The 19,510-nt window shown below is 53.4% G+C and overlaps 8 protein-coding genes across 8 annotated transcripts; 5 read left to right on the forward strand and 3 right to left on the reverse strand.

Moving 5' to 3' along the window:
- The first annotated feature begins 360 nt into the window (after positions 1-360).
- BX661DRAFT_180329 (uncharacterized protein) lies at positions 361-2,523 on the forward strand. The gene is given in 6 exon segments (XM_051535436.1): positions 361-468; positions 509-1,040; positions 1,051-1,052; positions 1,075-1,421; positions 1,451-1,805; positions 1,881-2,523. The coding sequence occupies 6 exon segments, from the start codon at positions 405-407 to the stop codon at positions 2,315-2,317; spliced, it is 1,737 nt and encodes a 578-aa protein (XP_051392763.1). The 5' UTR covers positions 361-404; the 3' UTR covers positions 2,318-2,523.
- BX661DRAFT_170117 (uncharacterized protein) lies at positions 2,416-3,840 on the reverse strand (the record flags this gene model as incomplete). Its single annotated transcript, XM_051533590.1, has 3 exons — positions 2,416-2,871; positions 3,081-3,482; positions 3,685-3,840. The coding sequence occupies 3 exons, from the start codon at positions 3,838-3,840 to the stop codon at positions 2,416-2,418; spliced, it is 1,014 nt and encodes a 337-aa protein (XP_051392764.1).
- Positions 3,841-5,023: 1,183 nt separating this feature from the next.
- BX661DRAFT_193513 (cell division protein kinase putative) lies at positions 5,024-6,116 on the forward strand (the record flags this gene model as incomplete). The annotated part of the gene is given in 4 exon segments (XM_051537783.1): positions 5,024-5,038; positions 5,162-5,554; positions 5,569-5,854; positions 5,914-6,116. 4 exon segments carry the CDS (start codon positions 5,024-5,026, stop codon positions 6,114-6,116), a joined length of 897 nt encoding a protein of 298 aa, XP_051392765.1.
- A 1,022-nt stretch (positions 6,117-7,138) lies between these two features.
- BX661DRAFT_180332 (uncharacterized protein) lies at positions 7,139-8,873 on the forward strand. The gene is made up of 3 exons (XM_051535437.1): positions 7,139-7,925; positions 7,958-8,590; positions 8,614-8,873. Exons 1-3 carry the CDS (start codon positions 7,590-7,592, stop codon positions 8,860-8,862), a joined length of 1,218 nt encoding a protein of 405 aa, XP_051392766.1. The 5' UTR covers positions 7,139-7,589; the 3' UTR covers positions 8,863-8,873.
- Position 8,874: 1 nt separating this feature from the next.
- On the reverse strand, positions 8,875-10,332 carry BX661DRAFT_180333 (ketopantoate reductase PanE/ApbA C terminal-domain-containing protein). Its single transcript, XM_051535438.1, has one exon. It carries the CDS (start codon positions 10,178-10,180, stop codon positions 8,987-8,989), a length of 1,194 nt encoding a protein of 397 aa, XP_051392767.1. The 5' UTR covers positions 10,181-10,332; the 3' UTR covers positions 8,875-8,986.
- Positions 10,333-11,175: 843 nt separating this feature from the next.
- On the forward strand, positions 11,176-12,982 carry BX661DRAFT_180336 (Oxidoreductase, molybdopterin-binding domain-containing protein). The gene is given in 2 exon segments (XM_051535439.1): positions 11,176-11,724; positions 11,739-12,982. The coding sequence occupies 2 exon segments, from the start codon at positions 11,411-11,413 to the stop codon at positions 12,694-12,696; spliced, it is 1,272 nt and encodes a 423-aa protein (XP_051392768.1). The 5' UTR covers positions 11,176-11,410; the 3' UTR covers positions 12,697-12,982.
- BX661DRAFT_90680 (uncharacterized protein) lies at positions 12,877-14,254 on the forward strand. Its single transcript, XM_051539581.1, has one exon. It carries the CDS (start codon positions 13,057-13,059, stop codon positions 14,212-14,214), a length of 1,158 nt encoding a protein of 385 aa, XP_051392769.1. The 5' UTR covers positions 12,877-13,056; the 3' UTR covers positions 14,215-14,254.
- Positions 14,223-15,624, reverse strand: BX661DRAFT_180338 (uncharacterized protein; the record flags this gene model as incomplete). The annotated part of the gene is made up of 3 exons (XM_051535440.1): positions 14,223-15,370; positions 15,451-15,558; positions 15,600-15,624. 3 exons carry the CDS (start codon positions 15,622-15,624, stop codon positions 14,295-14,297), a joined length of 1,209 nt encoding a protein of 402 aa, XP_051392770.1. The 3' UTR covers positions 14,223-14,294.
- Between the last annotated feature and the right edge of the window lie 3,886 nt (positions 15,625-19,510).

Raw genomic sequence — 19,510 nt, forward strand, 5'->3', positions numbered from 1 at the left:
TTTACTCCTATTTTTACGTTTTGCTCAGGGCGGGCGCATCTGACGGTATCATCATTCAATTTTTTTGTTGTTGTTGTTGGCGTTCCACAAGGAGACTCCATGCCGTCGCCATATATAAAGCGCGGGGCGGGGGCGGGGCGGCAAACTCTAAGAAAAATGAAAAATGAAAAAGGGCAACAAACAACACTTATTACACCAAACACCTAATTCCAATCCATTTGCTCGCGTATATTATTCATATTCCATTGACAAACACATATCTACATCTACATCTACATCTACATCTACATCTACATCTACATCTACATACACACAACACCAAACACCCATACAATACACACAACCATACCATATCCATATCATACTCATATTCATATCCACATATTTACACATCCTCCATCACAATGAGCTCACAAACATCATACCCACAGGCCTACGGCGGCAGCCCCACACTTACATCTCGCTTCCGTTCGAGCTGCTCGAGGCTGTGTGCGCGCGGATACCGCAGTGCGGGTGCGAGTCCACGGCATCTCCGCACCGTCGATAGCGCAGGGCTGCACAGGCAACCACGCGCCGGGGGCATTCGGCGCAGCAGCATCCAACGCGCTCAGCGCCCTACGGCAGACCAACCAGCAATGGCGCTCAGCAGCACTGCAGCGCGGCGCCACGCAGGTGGTGGGCAGCAGCCGGTGGGCGCGGCGCAACGGACAACTAGCGCAGCTGCACGCGCTGCACGGCCACCGCGTGCGGCGGCTGGTATTCCGCGCGGCGGATTATTTCCGCGAGGGGCGCAGCGACAGCGCAGCGCTGCTGGCGGCGCTGGACGCGTTTCTGGCGCTCGGGTGGCCGGCTGCCGACGCCGTGGCCGTCGAGTGGTTCAGCGGGCTGGACGCCGACCACCGGAGCATCGCCAAGGCCATTGCCCGGTGGACGCCCGGCGTGCGCGACGTGTTTGTGCGCGACAAGGGCGCGTCGCTCGGCCGCCACCTGTGGGGCGCCGACCCGCTGCGCGTGCGCCGCCTGGCCATTGAGCCGTACGGGTACAACCAGCGGTGGGCCGATCTGCGGCCGCAGGCGGAGGCGGAGCCGAGGCCAGCTTGGCTGTTGCTCGCGTGGGCCTGGGCCGGCTCACAGCGCTGTCCGTTGGCGGGCGCGACTTCAGCGCCGAGCTGCTTGCAGCGCTGCAGCAGTGGCAGCCGCGGCTGGCAACCCTGACGGTGACGCACGCGTGGCTCGGGGCGCTCCGCTCTGCGGCGGCGGCGGCAGTGGTGCTAGGCAGTGTGCGGCACCTGCAGCTGGAGCACGTGGTGGCCGAGGATGGCGAGCTTCCGCTTTGCGCGGCAATGTTCCCCCAGCTCGAGTCCCTGGTGGTGCGCCACGTGTGGGCGCCGTCGGCCAGCCGCAGCGCGTTGCGCGGCGCCGTGTCCCTGCAGAACCCGCGTGGCTGCAGAGCTTCGGCGCGCAGCAGTGGCCGCGGCTGCACACGCTGGCGCTCCCGGCCGTGGCCGACCGCGATGCGCAGTGGGTGGCGCGCGCGTGCCCGCGGCTGCAGCGCCTGGCGACGCACAGTCTGGACTATGCCGGCCCGCGGCTGACCGCCACGGGGCTAGCCGCGTTGCTGCGCGTGCCGGCGCTGCGCCACCTGGCCATCGAGCAGCGCCGCGCGGATGGCGCGCCCGGGTACGACGTCCTGGACGCCGCGCTGGTGCGGCTGCTGACGCCGTCGGCGCCAATGCCCGGCGCGATGGTGCGGCGCGCGTCGACCGTGACGCTGGGCGGCAGCGGCGACGAAGCCGAGGCCTATGGTGGGCGCCTGCGTTCGGCGCCGGGTCCGACACCGAGGTCGAGCCGGACGAGCCGGCGCCGAGCCGGCCGCCGAGCACGCGTGCGCGCCGCCCGCCGCCTTCCTCTCGACGCTGCTCATCCCCAACGTGTCCTTCTCGGCCGCCAACCTCGACGCGCTGCTGCGGCTCCTGCCGCCGTCGTGTGCGCGTCGCTGTCGCTGCGCACCGAGGACGAGCAGCTGGGCTTCCTCAAGGGCAGCCGGAGCGCCAATAAGCGCCAGGCGCTGCTGCCGCCGCCGCCCCACGCGCTCGCCAGCTCCCTGCGCTCGCTGGCGCTGACAGCCGACGCCGACATCCTGACGGACGCGCAGTGGCTGGCGGCTTGGCTCGCGCGCCACTTCCCGGGCCTGCGCGAGTGCCGCACCAACCACGCGCGCTCGCACCACCGCGCGGCCGCGGCGCTGCGCTCGGCGCTGCCGGACATTGTTTTTTCGCAGCAGAGCTCGCGAGCTCCGCAGGGCGTGAACAGCTAGACCCGAATAGGCTTTTTATTGATTTGCTTTGATTCGGTTTGATTTGATTTGATTTGCTTTTCTTTGCTTTGCCTTGCTTTGATTCGACTGGCCCCGCTTTATGGCCCCAGCCTCAGCAGGCTGCCAATCAGCCGCCGCCGCGCCGCGTCCAGGTCCGGCTGCATGACGTGCACGCCGAGCAGCGTGACGACAACAAGCTCGTTGGCACCGTCGCAGTTGATATCGACGCTGAAAATGCTGTATGCCGGCGCTGGGAACCGCCGCTTCCACACGAGCGCGTAGCCGCGGCCGGGCACCTCCTTGTAGATCAGCACGGCGCCCGACACGGTGCCGACGATGATCTCCCTGGTGCCGCTGTAGTCCAGGTCGTCGAAGTGCACGGCCGTGATCAGGCCCTCGCGCGCGCTGCCGGCCAGCGAGAAGATGCCGCCGAACCCGCCCAGCCGCCCCGAGATGTGCGCTGCGGACGCCGGCATGCGGCCCGACACGCCGCCCACCAGCGTCGGCACCGGGTCGAGCCCGGCCACGACGACGTCGTGGTAGACGACCGCATCCTCGCCGACAAAGCCGATAGCGCGTGCACGCGCGGATGGTCGCCGCCGTTGCCGATGGCGCCGCCGATTGGCCACTCGCTGTCGTACTCCTCGCCGGCCCAATGGCGCCGTCGCGGACGCGCCGCACGACGACATGGTCGGCGGCCGTGCGGTCCGGCTGGTGCGCGCTGGGCGAAAACACCGTCGCGAGGATCGGCGCCGCGTCGTACACCTCCTCGTCGGCCACCAGCAGCCGCCGCCGGGTGCTGCCCGCCGCCGCCCTCGACCTGCTCGCTGGCCTGCAGCGCGACGGCAAACTCCTGGTGCGTGGTGACCTGCACGTGGTACGGGCCAATGGTGCGCGCGTCGAAGGCCGTGAACGTGCACTCGCTGCCGGTTTTGGGGCCCAGCACGGGCTCGATCTCAAAATGCCATTGCAGCCGACGGCGTAGCGGTGCACGCGGTTGCGGTTGCCGGCGACGAGCAGCACGGGTGGCTGGCCCGCCACGATGTCGTGCGAGATGCGGTACGGCAGGTACGCCAGGTCGATGCGCACCGAGGCCTCGCCGGCGCGCAGCGCAAACAGCCGCTCCTCGAGGTACGCGTACGTGTTCATCGCCAGCGCCGAGCGGCTGCCCGAGGCGCCCTCGTCCTCCGCTGCGGCCGCGCGGCCACGGCAGCCACGGCAGCGGCCAGCGGCTCGGGGAGCGACGCGCTGCGCGGCGCGGGCGCGCTGTGCGGCACAGGCTCGGCCGCCGCGGGCACCGACGACGCGCGGCCCATCTGCTCCGTGGCGGGCCGCTTGGGCCGTGCCAGAACGTCGCTCGCCCTAACCCTGCCCGCGCTGTCGACGAATTCGCGCGGCGCGGCAAAGGCAAACTCGGGCTTGGGCAGCGCCTCGTCCGGCCGGATGCCGTGCCTGTCGACGAACGCCTGCGGCACGGGCGGCAGCGACTCGGCGCCCAGCGCGTACAGCCTGTACAGCCCCATGCCGTCCTCGCCCACGCCCTTGACGTACGTCGTCAGCGCAATTATCAGCGCCGGCAGGGCGCCGCCGGCTGCCGCCTCTGCGTCTGTGGCTGGTCTGTGGCTGCGTCTGTGGCTGTGTGTGGCTGCGTCTGTGCTGTGTGTGGCTGCGTCTGTCTCTGCTCTGCCTCTGCCTCTGCATCTGCCTCTGCCTCTGCCTCTGCCTCTGCCTCTGCCTCTGCCTCTGCTTTGCGCCTGCCTCTGCGCCTGTGCCTGTGCCTGCCGCTGCCTCTGCTGCCGCCTCCGCCTCAAAGGCCTTGACGGCCACGCACGACTCGTTGTGCAGCCCAAGCGAAATGTCCAGCACGTTCCAGTACCCGAACCCGGCCACGAATACCTGCAGCCCAGACTGCGTGGCCACCACCACGTGCGTGCGCGCGCACTCTTTGCCCTGCTCCAGCCACTGCGCCGCGCGGCGGCGCTCGCCAGAGATTTCGCCGCACACTTGCCGCCGGTGCTCCTGAACCGTGCGCGCGCGCACCAGCTCGTCGATGCCGTCGCTCCACGCCGGCGCATCCAGCCGCAGGTACCCGACGCCCGGCGGCGGGTGCTTGTAGCGGAGCTGCATTGAGTGTGGCCGCGGCAGCCGCACTGGCAGATGTGAGCGCAGGAGGCATGCCCCGTGGATGTTGCTGCGCGTGCCGAGGAGGAACCGGTGGTAGTGAATCTCGCGGAACCGTCGCGCCGCCGCTGCCGTGTTTTCTGCGTCGCTGTGTGTCATTTATGAATAGGTTGAGTGGTGTTTTTGGAAAGGGGGAATGTGAGGCAGGAAATGTGATTGAATTGAATTGAATTGATTGAATTGAATTGAATTGAATGCAAAGTAATGTTGAAGGAAACAGCATCAGGACTAGCTTGCTTCTGCTTTCAGCCACCTGATCCGCCTAAACTTGATCCTGTGTGTGCCCAAATGTATGCGCCCGTAAGTCTGTGCCCCCTCCAATACAAACCAAACTTTCGACTTTTTCTTCCTTCCTTTCTCTCAACTCAACTCAACTTAATTGTTGTGCCCTTCAATTCCTCTCTTCTGTCCATTTAATATTTTATTTTATTTCTTTTCTAACCTTTGAACCCTCCTGTATCATATATTCATTTCATTTCAATTTACACTGCTGCTTTTGCGAAACAAAACTTAAAAAAAAACAGTATGGACAAGTACCAGGTAAGCACAAGGCACATAATGAAATGCACTTTTGTTTCCCCCAGCCTTTAGCCTTTGGCCTTTATCCTTTAGCTTTCGCCACAAACCCACTCGCGCTTACACCCCCCCCCTTCACCTCTGTAGAAGATTGAAAAGCTCGGCGAGGGCACATACGGCATCGTGTACAAGGCCCAGAACCGAGAAACACACGAGGTTGTTGCGCTCAAGCGCATCCGCCTGGACAACGAGGAGGAGGGCGTGCCGTGCACAGCCATCCGCGAGATCTCGCTTCTCAAGGAGCTCAAGCACCCCAACATTGTTGGGCTCTTTGACGTGCTGCACACCGAGAAGAAGCTGACCCTGGTCTTTGAATTCATGGACTCGGACCTTAAAAAGTTTATCGACGGCTACGGCGGGGATCTCGACCCGCTGACCGTCAAGCACCTCATGTACCAGCTGCTCTGCGGAATTGCCTACTGTCACAGAAACAGAGTTCTACACCGCGACCTGAAGCCCCAGAACTGCTCATCAACAAACGTGGCGACCTGAAGCTCGGTGATTTTGGGCTCGCGCGCGCATTCGGCATCCCCGTACGCTCGTACTCCCACGAGGTCGTTACCCTGTGGTACCGCGCACCCGACGTGCTGATGGGGTCACGCCAGTACGATACCTCCATCGATATCTGGTCGATTGGCTGCATTTTTGCCGAAATGTCCACTGGCCTCCCGTTCCTCGCTGGCACATCCATCGAGATGCAGATCCTGCAGATCTTTAGGATCTTGGGCACCCCAATTGACCCGCTTGCGCCCAAAGCCCAGCCACCACCATCCCTCGACAGTCCCCACATTGCCGGAAATCACAGGCTCTTTGAGGTTGATAAAGCTGCGTATGCCCAGCGCTGTGGCCCTCATGCTCGCAACTGCCCGAGTGGAAGACAAACTTCCCCACCTTCCGCCCCATCCCGCTCGAACCGCTGTTGCCCAAGCTCAGCGCCAGTGGGATCGACTTGCTGAAGAGGCTCTTGACTTACGAGCCGCAGAAGCGGATATCGCCGAGGAGGCCCTCTTGCACCCTTATTTCGAGGAGCTGCGCGTTCTAAACAGCACAAATAACCTGCCCACCAGCTGATGATGACAGCGATGACTATGATGATGATGAATTTTTTTAATGTTAATCCGCAAAAGTAATTAGCAACAATAATTTTATAAATGGAGAAAACAAACAATTCAAACAATACATATCCAAATATCAAATTCAGATAAACATTTTAAACAATTGGAAATACATTTATTTATTGTTCCCCCCTCTCTCTCTCTCCGGGCCGCTTGATAGCAATATATACACCAATACATTTGATTTGATTTTGTATTGCCGGTCCATGAAAATCACACTATTACCGACTCCAAATCAGAACCGCAAAAAAGTGTGCTCTGTTTGCCGGTCCGAAACCAAAAAACGAACAATCGACATAATTTTTGCTTTTTTTGCTTTTATCAGGGGAGGGACCGTTTATTTGTTTACTTTTTTGTTTTGTTGTTACTAGAATTAATATATTTTCCATCTAATATTGTGCGAGCGCGTTTTGTGCTTCCGGCCACTCCTTCAATATTAATGCTCTGGTATTCCTAAAGCAGTGCATGTTTTGAATACAGCAGGTATGCTCTCATAACCACTTTAGCATCTTGCTTATTTTCCTTTTTCGTATATCACATTATCGCAATTCAGAAACCTTTACACATTTATATATATACTCCGACACTGAATATGCAACAACATATTATGAGTGCTCTGAGTGAGGGTTTTTTATTATATATTTCCGTCTTGTCATCTCAAATATCGGCAATTTTGAAAGGGAAATTTTGCAACTCACAAATATAGAAATAAATTGCAATCTTGATAATACTTTCTTGTTCCTAAAGAAGCACAAGCGTGTTTCCAACAAGAAAACAAGCCTCCCTCATTTTATCACCCCACTTGTGCATCCCCCACCCACTTTTCCCCGACAAAAACAACTTTTGTTTTGTAAGCAAGTTTGCCCAGGTTTTTTTTTGTATTTGGACTTGTATCTCGGAGGGGTGGACATAATGCTTTGAAACGTGAAAAGCGAAGAGTATCTGCAACAAAAAACAAATTAATTGTTTATTCGAATCATCAAATTTTCTCTTTTTTTCAAAACAAAGCAATTACAACACTTTTTTTTACAATTAACTGAATAACACCCATCCGGATCTTCAATTTTTGTTTCCCCCACCACCACTACTACAATCTCAAATACAAACATGACTATCGTCACCGTTCTCCATCACGATCGATAAATACCTACATTGTTTTTTCTTTTTCTTTTTCAACCAACATAAACATATAAAAATAGGACAATCTTTCCCATTCAAATCAATTGGTCTGACAAATAAATATCCACAACCTGTTTATTTTTTCACTACTATTCTTTTTTTTCTTCCTTTTTTCTTTACTGTCTTTGCTGTACTTTTATTCCTTTTTCATTTTTTACTCACCCACCCACACACATACACACACATATATATATATACATACACACACATAACTCGACACGATGTTCTCAAAGGGCAAGCTGCTGCTGATCCCAGACTCCGCCGACATTGTCCTGCATGGCTCCCCACGAGACGCCCGATGTGCAGTCATTTCAGGCCGCATAGTCTTTACATCCAAAGTCCCACGCACAGTAAACTCACTAGTCGTGCGCTTCAAACCCAAACAAGACGATCTGCTCAACCCGTCAATCTCCATATCAAGTCTCTCCGAAATAATCTGCACAGTGGTCAAAGACGGGAAAACAGAGCCAACATCGGACGAAGCCTCATTTAACGCAACAACTGGCAAGCAAGAGTGGCATTTCAGCATGGGTGTGCCAGGAAATATCAGCGAAACAGTGTTCTCTCCCCCTGCTTTATCGCATACGAGCTCTGTGCTGAACTGCGCACATCATCGGTGATGCGGTGGACGCCGTTTTGCAGATTGACGTGCACGGTGCCTATGGCGGTTAAGCGGATTCCAGAGGCGGGCTCCGCGTGGGCTGCGCTGGCCAGTGAGCAATTCACTATAGCTTCCAAGTGGCGCGAGCGCGTGGAGCTGACGACAATGGCGGGATCGCGCACCGTCCATGATGCGCGTGCATTCCATATTAGCGGCAATGTGCGACCGCTGATCAAGGGCATGCGGCTTTTGCGTGCTGGGTTTGAGATCCGCGAGTTCATCGAGGGACCGTTTGACTGCAACAACGATGGGATGCCGTCGCGCGGCACTACTGTGGCCAGGTGCTCACGCGAGCTGAATGTGGCATCATTGGAAAAAAGCCAGGACGGGTTAAGTGTCCAAATGGGCTACTTTCCCAGCACCACCTTGCACCGGGTCGGCGTGGCCATTGACCAGGATATTTGCATAAGTGGCAGCTTGAACATTCCTTGCGCATACGAGAGTATCCAGTATGATATTGCCTCCGGACCTATTAAGGTATCGCACGAACTTGTGTTTGCTGTGTCTGTCGTTGATGTGAGTGGTCAGGTGCATAATGTCAGGTTGTCTTCGGGAATTTACGTCTTCCCCCTATCAGCTCGGAGGTTGTTGATTTGCCGCGATATGAGAACTGTAACAAGGATATTTTACTTGCTGTTGGCCAGCGCCGGTCGCTGCGGATGGCTTTGGCGTCGCATCCGGATACGAGGACACAGAGGTTTGTGGAATCGTGGGCGGCAGAGAACGCGGGAGTCCACGAGGAGGAATGCCCGCCACCTGAATACTCTCTGGATATGGTCTTTTCGGATCACCGTCGCTCACCACCGCATGTCCATGTTCGTGGTTCTGTATAAATATTGCTGTTTGTTTTTATGTATTTTTAGTATTATATTCTATATTAAAACAAGTGGACAATTGTTTATGTTTGTTGTTTGTATGTTTGCTCAAGAACCACCACAAAAAGAAATAGTGTCGAGTTTATTCGCAAGTGTGGTAGTTAGCTGCCTCTTTGAGCTTGACCAGAGTGTAGAGCAGTGTGTTTACGGGTGTCGGAACGCCATGCTGTTTGCCGAGTCGGACCAAGTACCCGTTGATCCACTCAACCTCTGTCTGCCGCTGAGCAGCCACGTCCTGAAGCATCGACGAGCGATTCTTGGCCGTCATGCGCGCAATATCTGTCACATACTCCTCGATGACATGCGCTGATAGCTTTTCGTGCAAATGGGGCTGAGCGCGCGCGTATATGGCGGCAATTTCAACACACGCCGAGGACAAGTAGTTGCGCATCGACTCGTAGTACCCCTGATCAACGCATTGCGCGGATTCATCTGGCGGGGGCGGGGCCAAATACCCGTTGCGACAGTCGGTCAGAGCGGTGACGGGGTTGATTGTCGCGTTGGCTGCAAGCTTGAGCATCAGCTGGAGATGCAGATCGGACCAGCTGGTGATGCTGGTGTTGAGACTCAGGCCGCCCAATGCAGTCAGCATATCCAGCGTCGACTGTGGCAGCACCGGTGGCGGGTTCAATAGCGATGGGCGAACGGCAAAGCTGCAGCTGCCTATAGCAGTATAATGTGTGACAAACTCCTCACCTTTAACAGGGTTGCGCAAGCACCCATGCGAGTTGGTTCCAATTATAAATGACGGGACCTCCGATACCAGCAGCTCCTTCTGACGCTGCTGCGGCGATGTGTAAAACTCGCGCTGGATGGCCTCGTACGTGCCCATGCCGTTCTGCAACAGGACAACAGTCGATTGTGAGCTGAGACGGTCCTTCACCGACCGGTATGCCTGCAGCGTGTCCTGCGCCTTTGTCGCCAAGATGAGCTGTCCAATCTTGCCACTTTCTCGGCTATCTTTTGCAACCTCCGCAGCGGAGCAGTTTGGTTCTGGTGTTTCAGCATCAACGCCATTTGCTAGCCATGGCGCCAGCCCGCTGCTGCTGCTTTCGCCTGGAAACAAAAGCTTTCGCGAAGGCTGAGTCCTGACCCAGTCGTTGACGACACCGATGCAGCTGCCGCTCCGAGAAAACCGGTCGACGGACGCCTGCGACCGAAGTACTAGTGTGATTGAGTGACCGGACTGCCGAAGGTGTGCGCCAAATAAAAGGCCAACTGCGCCTGCACCGAGCACATGTACGCGGAGATATGTGATTGGGCTTTTAAGCGACATGAAGAGCCCTGAAAAATACAGTTTACCAAAAGAAAAAAGAAAAAAGGTAAACTGTGACAATTAGGACTGAGTGTATAAGGATAGCAGTGTGCCTGAATTTAGTCAAAGCTCTACTAAATTACTTAAAGCCAAAAATATCTGACGTCTTTGGACATGTTACACCGCATATGGGAATAAATTGAGCTGCTGATGGTGTGTGGTTTTCCTGGAAGTATGGCGCATTCTAATATTTTAACTTTATAATAACCGAAAGTGTTTTGCGTACTGAAACGAATATTGGAGTTGGTAATGGTAATGATTGTGGTTTTTAGGGTATTTAAACTATTAGCAGTAACGAAAGAGGCATTTAAGCATTATATACACCTGTCTAGACAAATAGATAACAGATATCTTGATGATATTGCCGATATGCACGCAAAATCTGATAAAGCAATCCTTCCATTGTTATTCCCAGCGCATGCCTCTCACTTTTAGCGCGGCATCGGCTCCTCGCACTTATTTGTTGCTCTTTGACAATTTTTTATTCAAGTTCAAATAACGGAGACTCACCTCAATTCCATGCATACTGCGCCTTTCAGTACATTGCACATACCAGCTAAAATGTTAAATCCCTGACATCACAACATATCTGGTGATCGGCTGAGTCTCCACAGTTTTGTGGTCAGTCAGCTACCCACATTTGTAATCAAGCGGATGATCGAGACTTGGATCACTTTCAAAACACCATAGCAAGGAAAAGTATGTTTTTGTTTCGTGGGAACAGACAGAGCGCGCGTGATGTTGCTGTTGCTGATCAACAGCAGGCAATTAATCGATCAATCGGCTGGCTGGTCTTTTTTGGCTGCATTTGACTTCCCACCCCTGAAAAATGTGGCTTGGCGAAAAAAAGGGGGTGTGGATGGACGCGATAAAAGAGTGCAAAAAAGGGGGTGAGGGCGAAAGGGGGAAAGGGGTTTGCAGAATCCCTTTTTTTCTCATGGTGGCGATTGCCAGCGGCTCACCCGAGCAGGAAAAAAAGAAAAGAGAAACCCAGCCAGAAGAAACTACTTTAAAGACGGCTGGCAGGCGAGCGACTGACGAAAAAACAACTTTCTTCTCCACTTTTCTGAAACCAAAACACAATTCATACAACCGTTGACTCCTCATATTCTTACACCTTGTGCAAGTATATACAGCCAAACCCTGAATTTTTTATCTCATATATCCGCACTTCCACACACATACCGCACGATGACCCCACCAAGCGCGCAAAACATTTACGCTGACGAGCCCTGGAACGACCGACACCTGTCGAACTACGTCGTTCGCGCCGAGAAGCCATTCAACGCTGAAGTCAAGCTAGACAAGCTCATCGAGCACTTTGTCACGCCGACCGAGCGGCACTTTCGGCGCAACCACGGGCCCATTCCCAACCTGGACCCAGAGACATGGTCAGTGACCGTCGAGATCAACTCGCTCGCGTCCTCAGCCCCGCAGCGTACCAAGGTCTTTCGGCTGAGTGACATACAAAGACTCCAGCAGTTTGAGGTTGTCGCAGTGCTTGAGTGTGCAGGAACAGGAGAGACGGACTCAAGGCCATCAAGCCAGTAAACGGAGTCATCTGGGGCGCGGGAACCGCTTCTAACGCACAGTGGGGCGGATGCCGGTTGCGCGACGTACTTGTTGCGGCTGGCATGCCCTCAAACCTTTGCGACCCGTTCTACGAGACGCCGCGGCACGTCGAGTTCGCCGGGCACGGCGAGGCATCAGACGATGTGCATTACGCAACATCGATTCCGCTCGAGTGGGCGATGAACCCGCTGAACATGGTGTTGGTGGCCACAGAGATGAACGGCCACCAGCTCTTGCGCGACCACGGATTCCCAGCGCGCATTGTGGCTCCCGGCATCATAGGCGCACGGTGGGTCAAGTGGCTCAATTACATTCGTGTGCAAGACCGCGAGTCCAACTGTTTTTATCAGAAGCGCGACTACAAGATTCTGCCGCCGATGGCCAACAGCAGCAACTGCGAACAGTTCTGGCCGCGCTTCCCGGCGCTGATGGAGCTGAATATCCAGAGCGCAATTTGCCGTCCGAGCGCCGACGAGCGCCTGCAAGCGTGGAAGCCGTATGTGGTGCGCGGCTATGCATTGTCAGGCGGCGGAAGGGCCGTCGACCGTGTCGAGATTTCGCTTGATGATGGTGTCACCTGGGATCTGGCCAAGATGTATTGTATGAACCCGAAGAACAGCAGCAGCAATAGCAGCACCAGTACCGGCGCCAGCGAAGATGGCAGCGAGGACGATGGCAGCAGTGACGGAAGTGACCGTGACTGGACCGCGCGTCATTGGGGGTGGGTGCTGTGGTCGTTCCGTATCAGCAGCGTGCCTCCAGACTGCTCGATTGCCTGCCGTGCCTGGGACTCGGGAGGCAACACGCAGCCGGCGGCTGCCGTCTGGAACTACCGTGGCGTGATGAACAACTCTGTCTTCCGCGTACACCCCCAGGTCACAGCGTCCCTGAAGAGTCATATGTGAGGGCCTTTGCTTTTCTGCGTTGTTTGCAATGGCCAAGTCGAAGCTGCAGACTGAATCAACTGCCCTTTTTTAATCCGAAAAGGTTCCAGAGCCGGCACAGACCTTTTTCCACTCACGTGATGTTCCCCGCGGAAATTTGGTTCACCCGCACCTTCTTACACGCACACTGGATTTTAGTGTGCGTGTGAGTCACAAAACGCACATACAGTGAGATGCCCGGCCAAACTGGGAAATTGGTGATGCTCATTTCTTTCGCATTTCTTCTTTCCTCTTTCTTCTTTCTTCTTCTTTTGATCTCTTATCAAGTCTGTCAATAATACACATATACACACCCATCCTAATACAACCAGCCCTCGCACAATGTCTTCTTCTGATCGCGTCCTCAACGCAGCCGTGCTCGGCGCCACCGGTACTGTCGGCCAGCGCTTCATCGTGCTGCTCTCAAAAAACCCCATGTTCCGCATCCACTCGCTGGGCGCATCTGAGCGGTCAGTAGGCAAGCCATACAGCCAGGCGACCAAGTGGAAGATGAGCGAGCTGATGCCCGAAGAGGCCAAAAACGCAGTGGTCAAGAACTGCGATCCGGCAAACTACGCCGGGTGTGACGTCGTGTTCTCTGGTCTCGATGCCAGCGTCGCCGGCGATATTGAAAAGTCATTTTTCGAGGCAGACTTTGCTGTCTTCTCCAACGCAAAGAACTACCGGATGGTCCCCAATGTGCCGCTCTGTGTGCCCGTTGTAAACACCGATCACTACGCGCTTATCGCCGCGCAGCGGGCCGCCCTGGGCCTGAAGAAGGGCTTTATCGTCACAAACTCGAACTGCTCGACCTCCGGCCTGGTTGTGCCACTGAAGGCGCTGCAGGATCGGTTCGGCCCCTTGAAGCGTGCCATTGTCACCACGCTGCAGGCCATTTCGGGCGCCGGCTACCCTGGAGTCGCATCGCTTGACATCCTGGACAACATTGTGCCGCTGATCTCTGGCGAGGAGCCCAAGATGGAGGAAGAGGTACTCAAGATCCTTGGCGGGCTCAGCCAGGACACGTCAGTGTGCACGCCGCTGGACGACCTGCGCATCTCAGCCACCTGCAACCGCGTGCCGGTTATTGATGGCCACACCGAGTGCGTCAACCTTGAGTTTGCCAACGCCCCGCCGTCGGTCGAGGAGGTCAAGCGGTGCCTGCGCGAGTACACTTGCGAGGCCCAGGATCTCGGCTGCTTCTCAGCGCCCAAGCATATTATCAACGTGACCGAGGAGGAGGACCGCCCCAGCCCCGCCTCGACCGGAACGCCGGAGATGGCATGTCGGTCACCGTGGCCGCATTCGCGAGTGCCCCGTGTTCCACATCAGGTTCACACTACTTGTGCACAACACCATCCTAGGCGCTGCAGGTGCCAGCATCCTCAATGCCGAGTATGCTGCCAAGAAGGGCCTCCTCTAATCTGCATTACGCGACTGTGGCTTCTTTGTTTGAGGCTCGAATGTGTGGCGATGCCTTTAGTTGTTTTGCTCTATTAAAATACAACTCTATTTTTTCGCATACACTCAGGAAAGTTCAGAGAACCAGCAAAGCTGCTCGATCGCAAGCAGTATGTCTGTCAGTATGCGGGGAAGTCCGGATCCACGTCGCTCTGCCAACCGATAAGACCCTTGGCGATATCGTAGCACTCTTTGTAGCCAAGGTTATCACGGATGTACTGAACAGCCAATTGCGAGAGATTTCCGCGGCGACACAATGTGTAGATGGGCGCGCCGCCAAGGTCATTCACAACCTTCTCCAACTCCTCTCGGCGCTGGTCAAACTGGTCCATCGGTATATTGAGCGAGTTGGGCAAGCTGCAGATCTCAAACTGCACCTCATCGCGAACATCCAGCAAAAGATGCCTACTGGAGTCTGTGAGCAGCTGGCTGTACTCCTTGCACGATATGCGTTGACCAGGGTCGCTCAATATGCTCCACTCCGGCGCGTTGTCATTGGGACCGGCCCCACAGAATGCCGCATAGTCGACCAGCTCGGTCACTGTCGGCATGTCGCCGCAAACAGCGCACGTAGGCTTCCGTGAGCGCAGTTTGATCGAGCGGAAGTGCGGCTGGGATCTGTAAGAGAATATCAGCAAGTTTGGCGCCTCTTCCTTCTTGCGGCCAGTGAGCACTTTAACTGCCTCCATGGCCTGCAGGCAGCCGATGATTCCCGGAACCACGCCCAGCACACCGGTCTCTGAGCAGTTTGCTGTGGAATCGGGCGGCGGGGGTGTCGGAAACAGGCAGCGATAGCATGGCCCACCGTTGTAATTGTACACAGTCAGCTGGCCGTCGAGCCGAACGGCGCTTCCAGAAACCAGCGGAATTCCCAGCATCACACAGGCGTCATTGATCAAGTATCGTGTCGCCGCGTTGTCTGTCGCATCCACCACAACGTCGTAGCCACGCATGATGTCCTTGGCATTTGTGCTGTCAAGCAGCACGTCGTATGCGCGCACTTTGCACATCGAGTTGAGTCGGGACAAACCTGTGAGTGCCGAGACTACCTTTGGCATTCCACAGGCGGCCTCAGTATGGATGACTTGTCTGTGAAGGTTGCTCTGGTCCACGGTATCGTGGTCAGCCAGCCCTAAGCGGCCAATTCCCATAGAAGCCAGATACAGCGCGCAAGGAGACCCCAGGCCGCCTGTTCCTACCACAAGACCGAGCTATTCCGCAGTTTCAGCTGCCCCTTGGTCCCGATCTCAGGAATCAGCAGCTGCCGGCTATAACGACGTATCTCTTCGTTTGTGAATCGCTTATTGTCTTCCTCCTCATTGTTGCTCGCGTGTACATTTCTTGAGCCCTCTGCCTCTAGCGCCATCAGCTCGGCGTGTATTTCTAGTTCCTCGTGCGCAGGCTTGCGAGGCGGGCCTTTAGACTGTCTATTTTGTTCTTGCGATCCATCAATGATAATATTAAAATATAGTATAGTGAAAATAAATGAAAAGTGGAATTTATGTGAAGTGAATTGGAGAAGAAAAGTGGTGGGCGGTCTGGAGGAAAAAAAACATTAAGAAATCGGGCAGGGTCTGAGCAAAAATCAGTAATAAAAAGGGGGCTTAGCTCCCTTTGAAGCGACGAACCCAAAAATAGTGCGGATCAGAAAAAAACGGACTGGCTTTGTGCTTTTAAAAAATTTAAATAGACACTTGAGCGCCTTTGCAAATTATAATGATTACAAAATATGTGGCGTTAACCGCAATGGGGTTATCGGTGTGTCATAAACAAACTGAGATAGCATCTGGCCATTATCAATAAATAAATAGTTTGAAAGGCCGATGATATCCGACATTTTGTAATGGCAGTCTGTTATTATTTCCAGGATAATGCAAATCCGCAACACCTTATTACACTAACAAATCCCCGACCTGCGGGGCAACCTTGAAGATTGTATTTACGCATTTACCTTTACATTTGTGAAAAGGTAAGTGCATTAACGCTTTTCGCCAGAGGGAGGAAAAAGGCAGCACACACGTTAGATACGCTTAGGCATTTAGCAGCAGATTAATCTGTAATCAACCAAATACCTTTAGTACTGCTGCTGTTTTCCAGTATTTTTTGTCATCGCCGATTAAGGATGGCGAAAAAGTACCATCAGGCAGACGGAAGTGGAATAATCGCGACATGGCTGCGGTGCTAAACTTTCGCGTCATCCTCAATTCCCTGCTTACAGGCGAGCGGCCTCCCCATTTTTCACGCAATAATGCATCGTCAGAGTTGGCTGAACCCGAGTGAGGCTACAGCGACGCTCAAGCCAAAGCCCAAGCCCAAGCGTGTGCGCAAGAATCCATCTGCCCCTGCTTCTCTTCAAAAGAAGCAGCGAACTGATTAATATTGTCAACCATAGTGGTCTATTGCCACTAGCTTCTAAACACCTTATCTGGGGAAGGATGTCGGTTTTTAGTACATTGTAACCTCATTTTTTTTTCGTGTAATCAGCCGATTACACCAAAAAAAAATGAGTTGGAAGTGGAAGTAGAAGTATAATTGGATATTAAACAGATAATTAAAAATAAAAATAGGGTACACAATACAAAATACAAAATAGGCTTCACTGGCGAAGCGCAGAAAATCAAGGAGTGGTCTGTTAAATGGTTCAGTCGTGATTGTTGCTCAGAATTTGCTTGTACAGGAACCTTGCCCGGGCCAGATAAAAGTTGAACTGGATACTCTTGCGGTTGCGGCGACAATGCTGGTTGGCAAGATATGCACCAGCGCTCGATACGTCATTGGTAGGATTATTTCTCGGAAGGCTTCACGCCAGGCCAGTCGAAGAAAAGGAAGGAGTCTCCGTATTGACCTCAGCAGTCTCGGGCTGGATCAAAGTGGCTGCGGATCCATTCAATGCCAGCGCGAAAGCTTCCAGAGCACCATGCACCGCCGCTGCCATCTTGTCCTTGACGCCATCGGTGTTGTCGCGAATTTGGATTATCTCAGCCTGGAGTTCGAGTTTGTCCTTGGCTGCTTGATCGATCACCCTCCGCACCTGGTCCTCGACAACCTCCAGGCACTTTGCGTGGTTGGCTTTGGCCTCCTGCAGGGCTTTGCCAGCATTATTAATAAGCCATTGCCTTTGAGTGCTGCATTTTGGCGGAGTCCAGCGCGTACCTAAAGTAGGTTGCCTCGGCACGAGCCATGTTGGCAGACATGTAAACTTTATCAAGCTGCTCAGTCAGGGCAATAATTTGGTCCTTTCGGGCGACGTGGCCGCTGTAACCGGGAATGCAGGTGCGAGCAGCGCGACAAAAAAAGAAGATAAAGCCATTTTAAAATCGGGATAAATAAAAATGGCAGGAATTTAGTTGGCCATATAATGGAACAAAAAAGTTATGAAATATAAAAGTAAAAAAGCAGGAAAATATAATAGTAACAAACAAGGATGATACAAGCGTATGAAAACAAAGATGTGTGTGTGATAGAGCAGCAGAGTTGGAGAGCAGCAGATTGAAGTGTATAATATTATAGTGCAAAAACTAGCACAAAAGACTGGTAGAAAAGAGTGGGTGAGGGCTACTCAAGCGCCTGTACGGCATTTTATAGTATCTGCAACTAGCTCTTTCAACCACTTGCACTCGGCAATATGCGACATGGAACATGCGTTTGCAACATACAGCGGTTCTATATCGTAACCGCATATCATGGGCTGCATGAACATGCATATTCAGTCATTGTTCATCGTATTGCAGGGGGTGTTAAAACATTTGTTGGGAATAGTCTCGGGCTTGTTTTGAGGCATCTGCAAGTACTGTTTTGCCGTTTGAAGGCCGACTAGTGACAAGGCATTGCATTGCATAATTCTATTAAATGGCAAACACAAGGTAAAACAGTATCCAAAAGCACACGCACATTCATCTCAACTCTGTACTTTCTTTATTTTGATGCCATGGCAGATATCTTTTGTAAAACTGGTTCCTCGTCGCCTTTGGCAAAAATAAGTTTTATTTTGATGACCGCAGCAATGCCAAAGACTCCGCCACGCAACACCAGCGCCTTGACAGTCGGCTCCAAAAAAACGACAATAGCGTGATAACGCCTTGCATTGCAAGCATTACTTGCATGCAACATATAAGTGCTTGAGGGCTCCCGCGCTGCCTGCAATTCCCGTTTTGAATATCAGAATAATTTGTGATAAGTCGCCGTTGCCCAGGCGACTTCCAGCGAGTGACATATAATTATTGTTGTTGGAATTGCGCTACCCGCCGAAGCACTTTTTTGGCCACGTGCCATATTTCTGTTCCCTCGGAACGCCGCACAAATACAACCATTGGTGTGGAATGTTCTGTCGATTCACAAGCCCCTGACATCAAATTATCTACCGTTAAATTTGCCGCTTTACATGTAGTAGCGTTTGAAAGCAGAATTTTGTTGCGCTGTTCAATCAATTGCATGGTTTGTTGTTGTTCTATCACAATCGGTAAATGATGGCGCCGACAACCAACAAGCTGTATCCAATGGTAAGCGCAACCCAGCCAAAATATGACATCCAGCAGTATAAAAGCCCAACAACACTGCCCTGTGAGCATTGTCTGCGTTAAAGTCGAGCTTAGACATGTGCCGGGACATAGACTGAGAAAAAGTAGGAGCAATGCCCGAACCTAAAGTTGGGTCAAAATCAATCCATGCGTATGAGAACCGCGTCAATGGAAGCAGTGCCAGCACTAAAGACAAAACAAAACATAAATCAGAAATCTGTTCTCGTAGCTCAATGGCCACTTTACACAGGGTACAATCACAACATGCAAGTGCATTGAAAACAGTGCCTTATAAACATCGATAGCAGTGAAAAAGGTCACGCCAAACATTGCAGCCTGGCAGTTTGCTTGGCTGCTTGGTTGTGTTTCGGACTGGGATATGATATGTCATATACGCGGACCCAGAGTATCCCGAATCAATCACGCCGCGTATATAATCAATCTTATAGATACATGCTGCGCTCGCAACTTGTACATGCAACCTTTTTGATATTTTAAGCATGCCAGAAGTATAATACATATGAGGCTGCACGCGATGCTCAGTGAATTGAGTGACAGAAGAATAGTAAAGGCTCTTTGGCTGTAGAGACGATTGAGACCAAGAGCCGGTGTCGAAGGAATTGGCGTGAGAAGCAAGTATCAAACGGGTTGTTTTGATCATTTTGGCGTCGCCTTTAATTAAGTCTGCCATATTTGTCAGCAATATTGCAGCCAATAAATATTAGAAAATATACAAACAAGAAATGCAGCTCTAAAATAAACTACAAAATAAAACTGTTTGTGCACATTAATGTGCGTTACAGTTTTTTTTAAAAACC

Source organism: Kickxella alabastrina, assembly GCF_025024165.1.
Source record: "Kickxella alabastrina strain RSA 675 chromosome Unknown BX661scaffold_7, whole genome shotgun sequence".
NCBI classification, from domain to species: domain Eukaryota; kingdom Fungi; phylum Kickxellomycota; class Kickxellomycetes; order Kickxellales; family Kickxellaceae; genus Kickxella; species Kickxella alabastrina.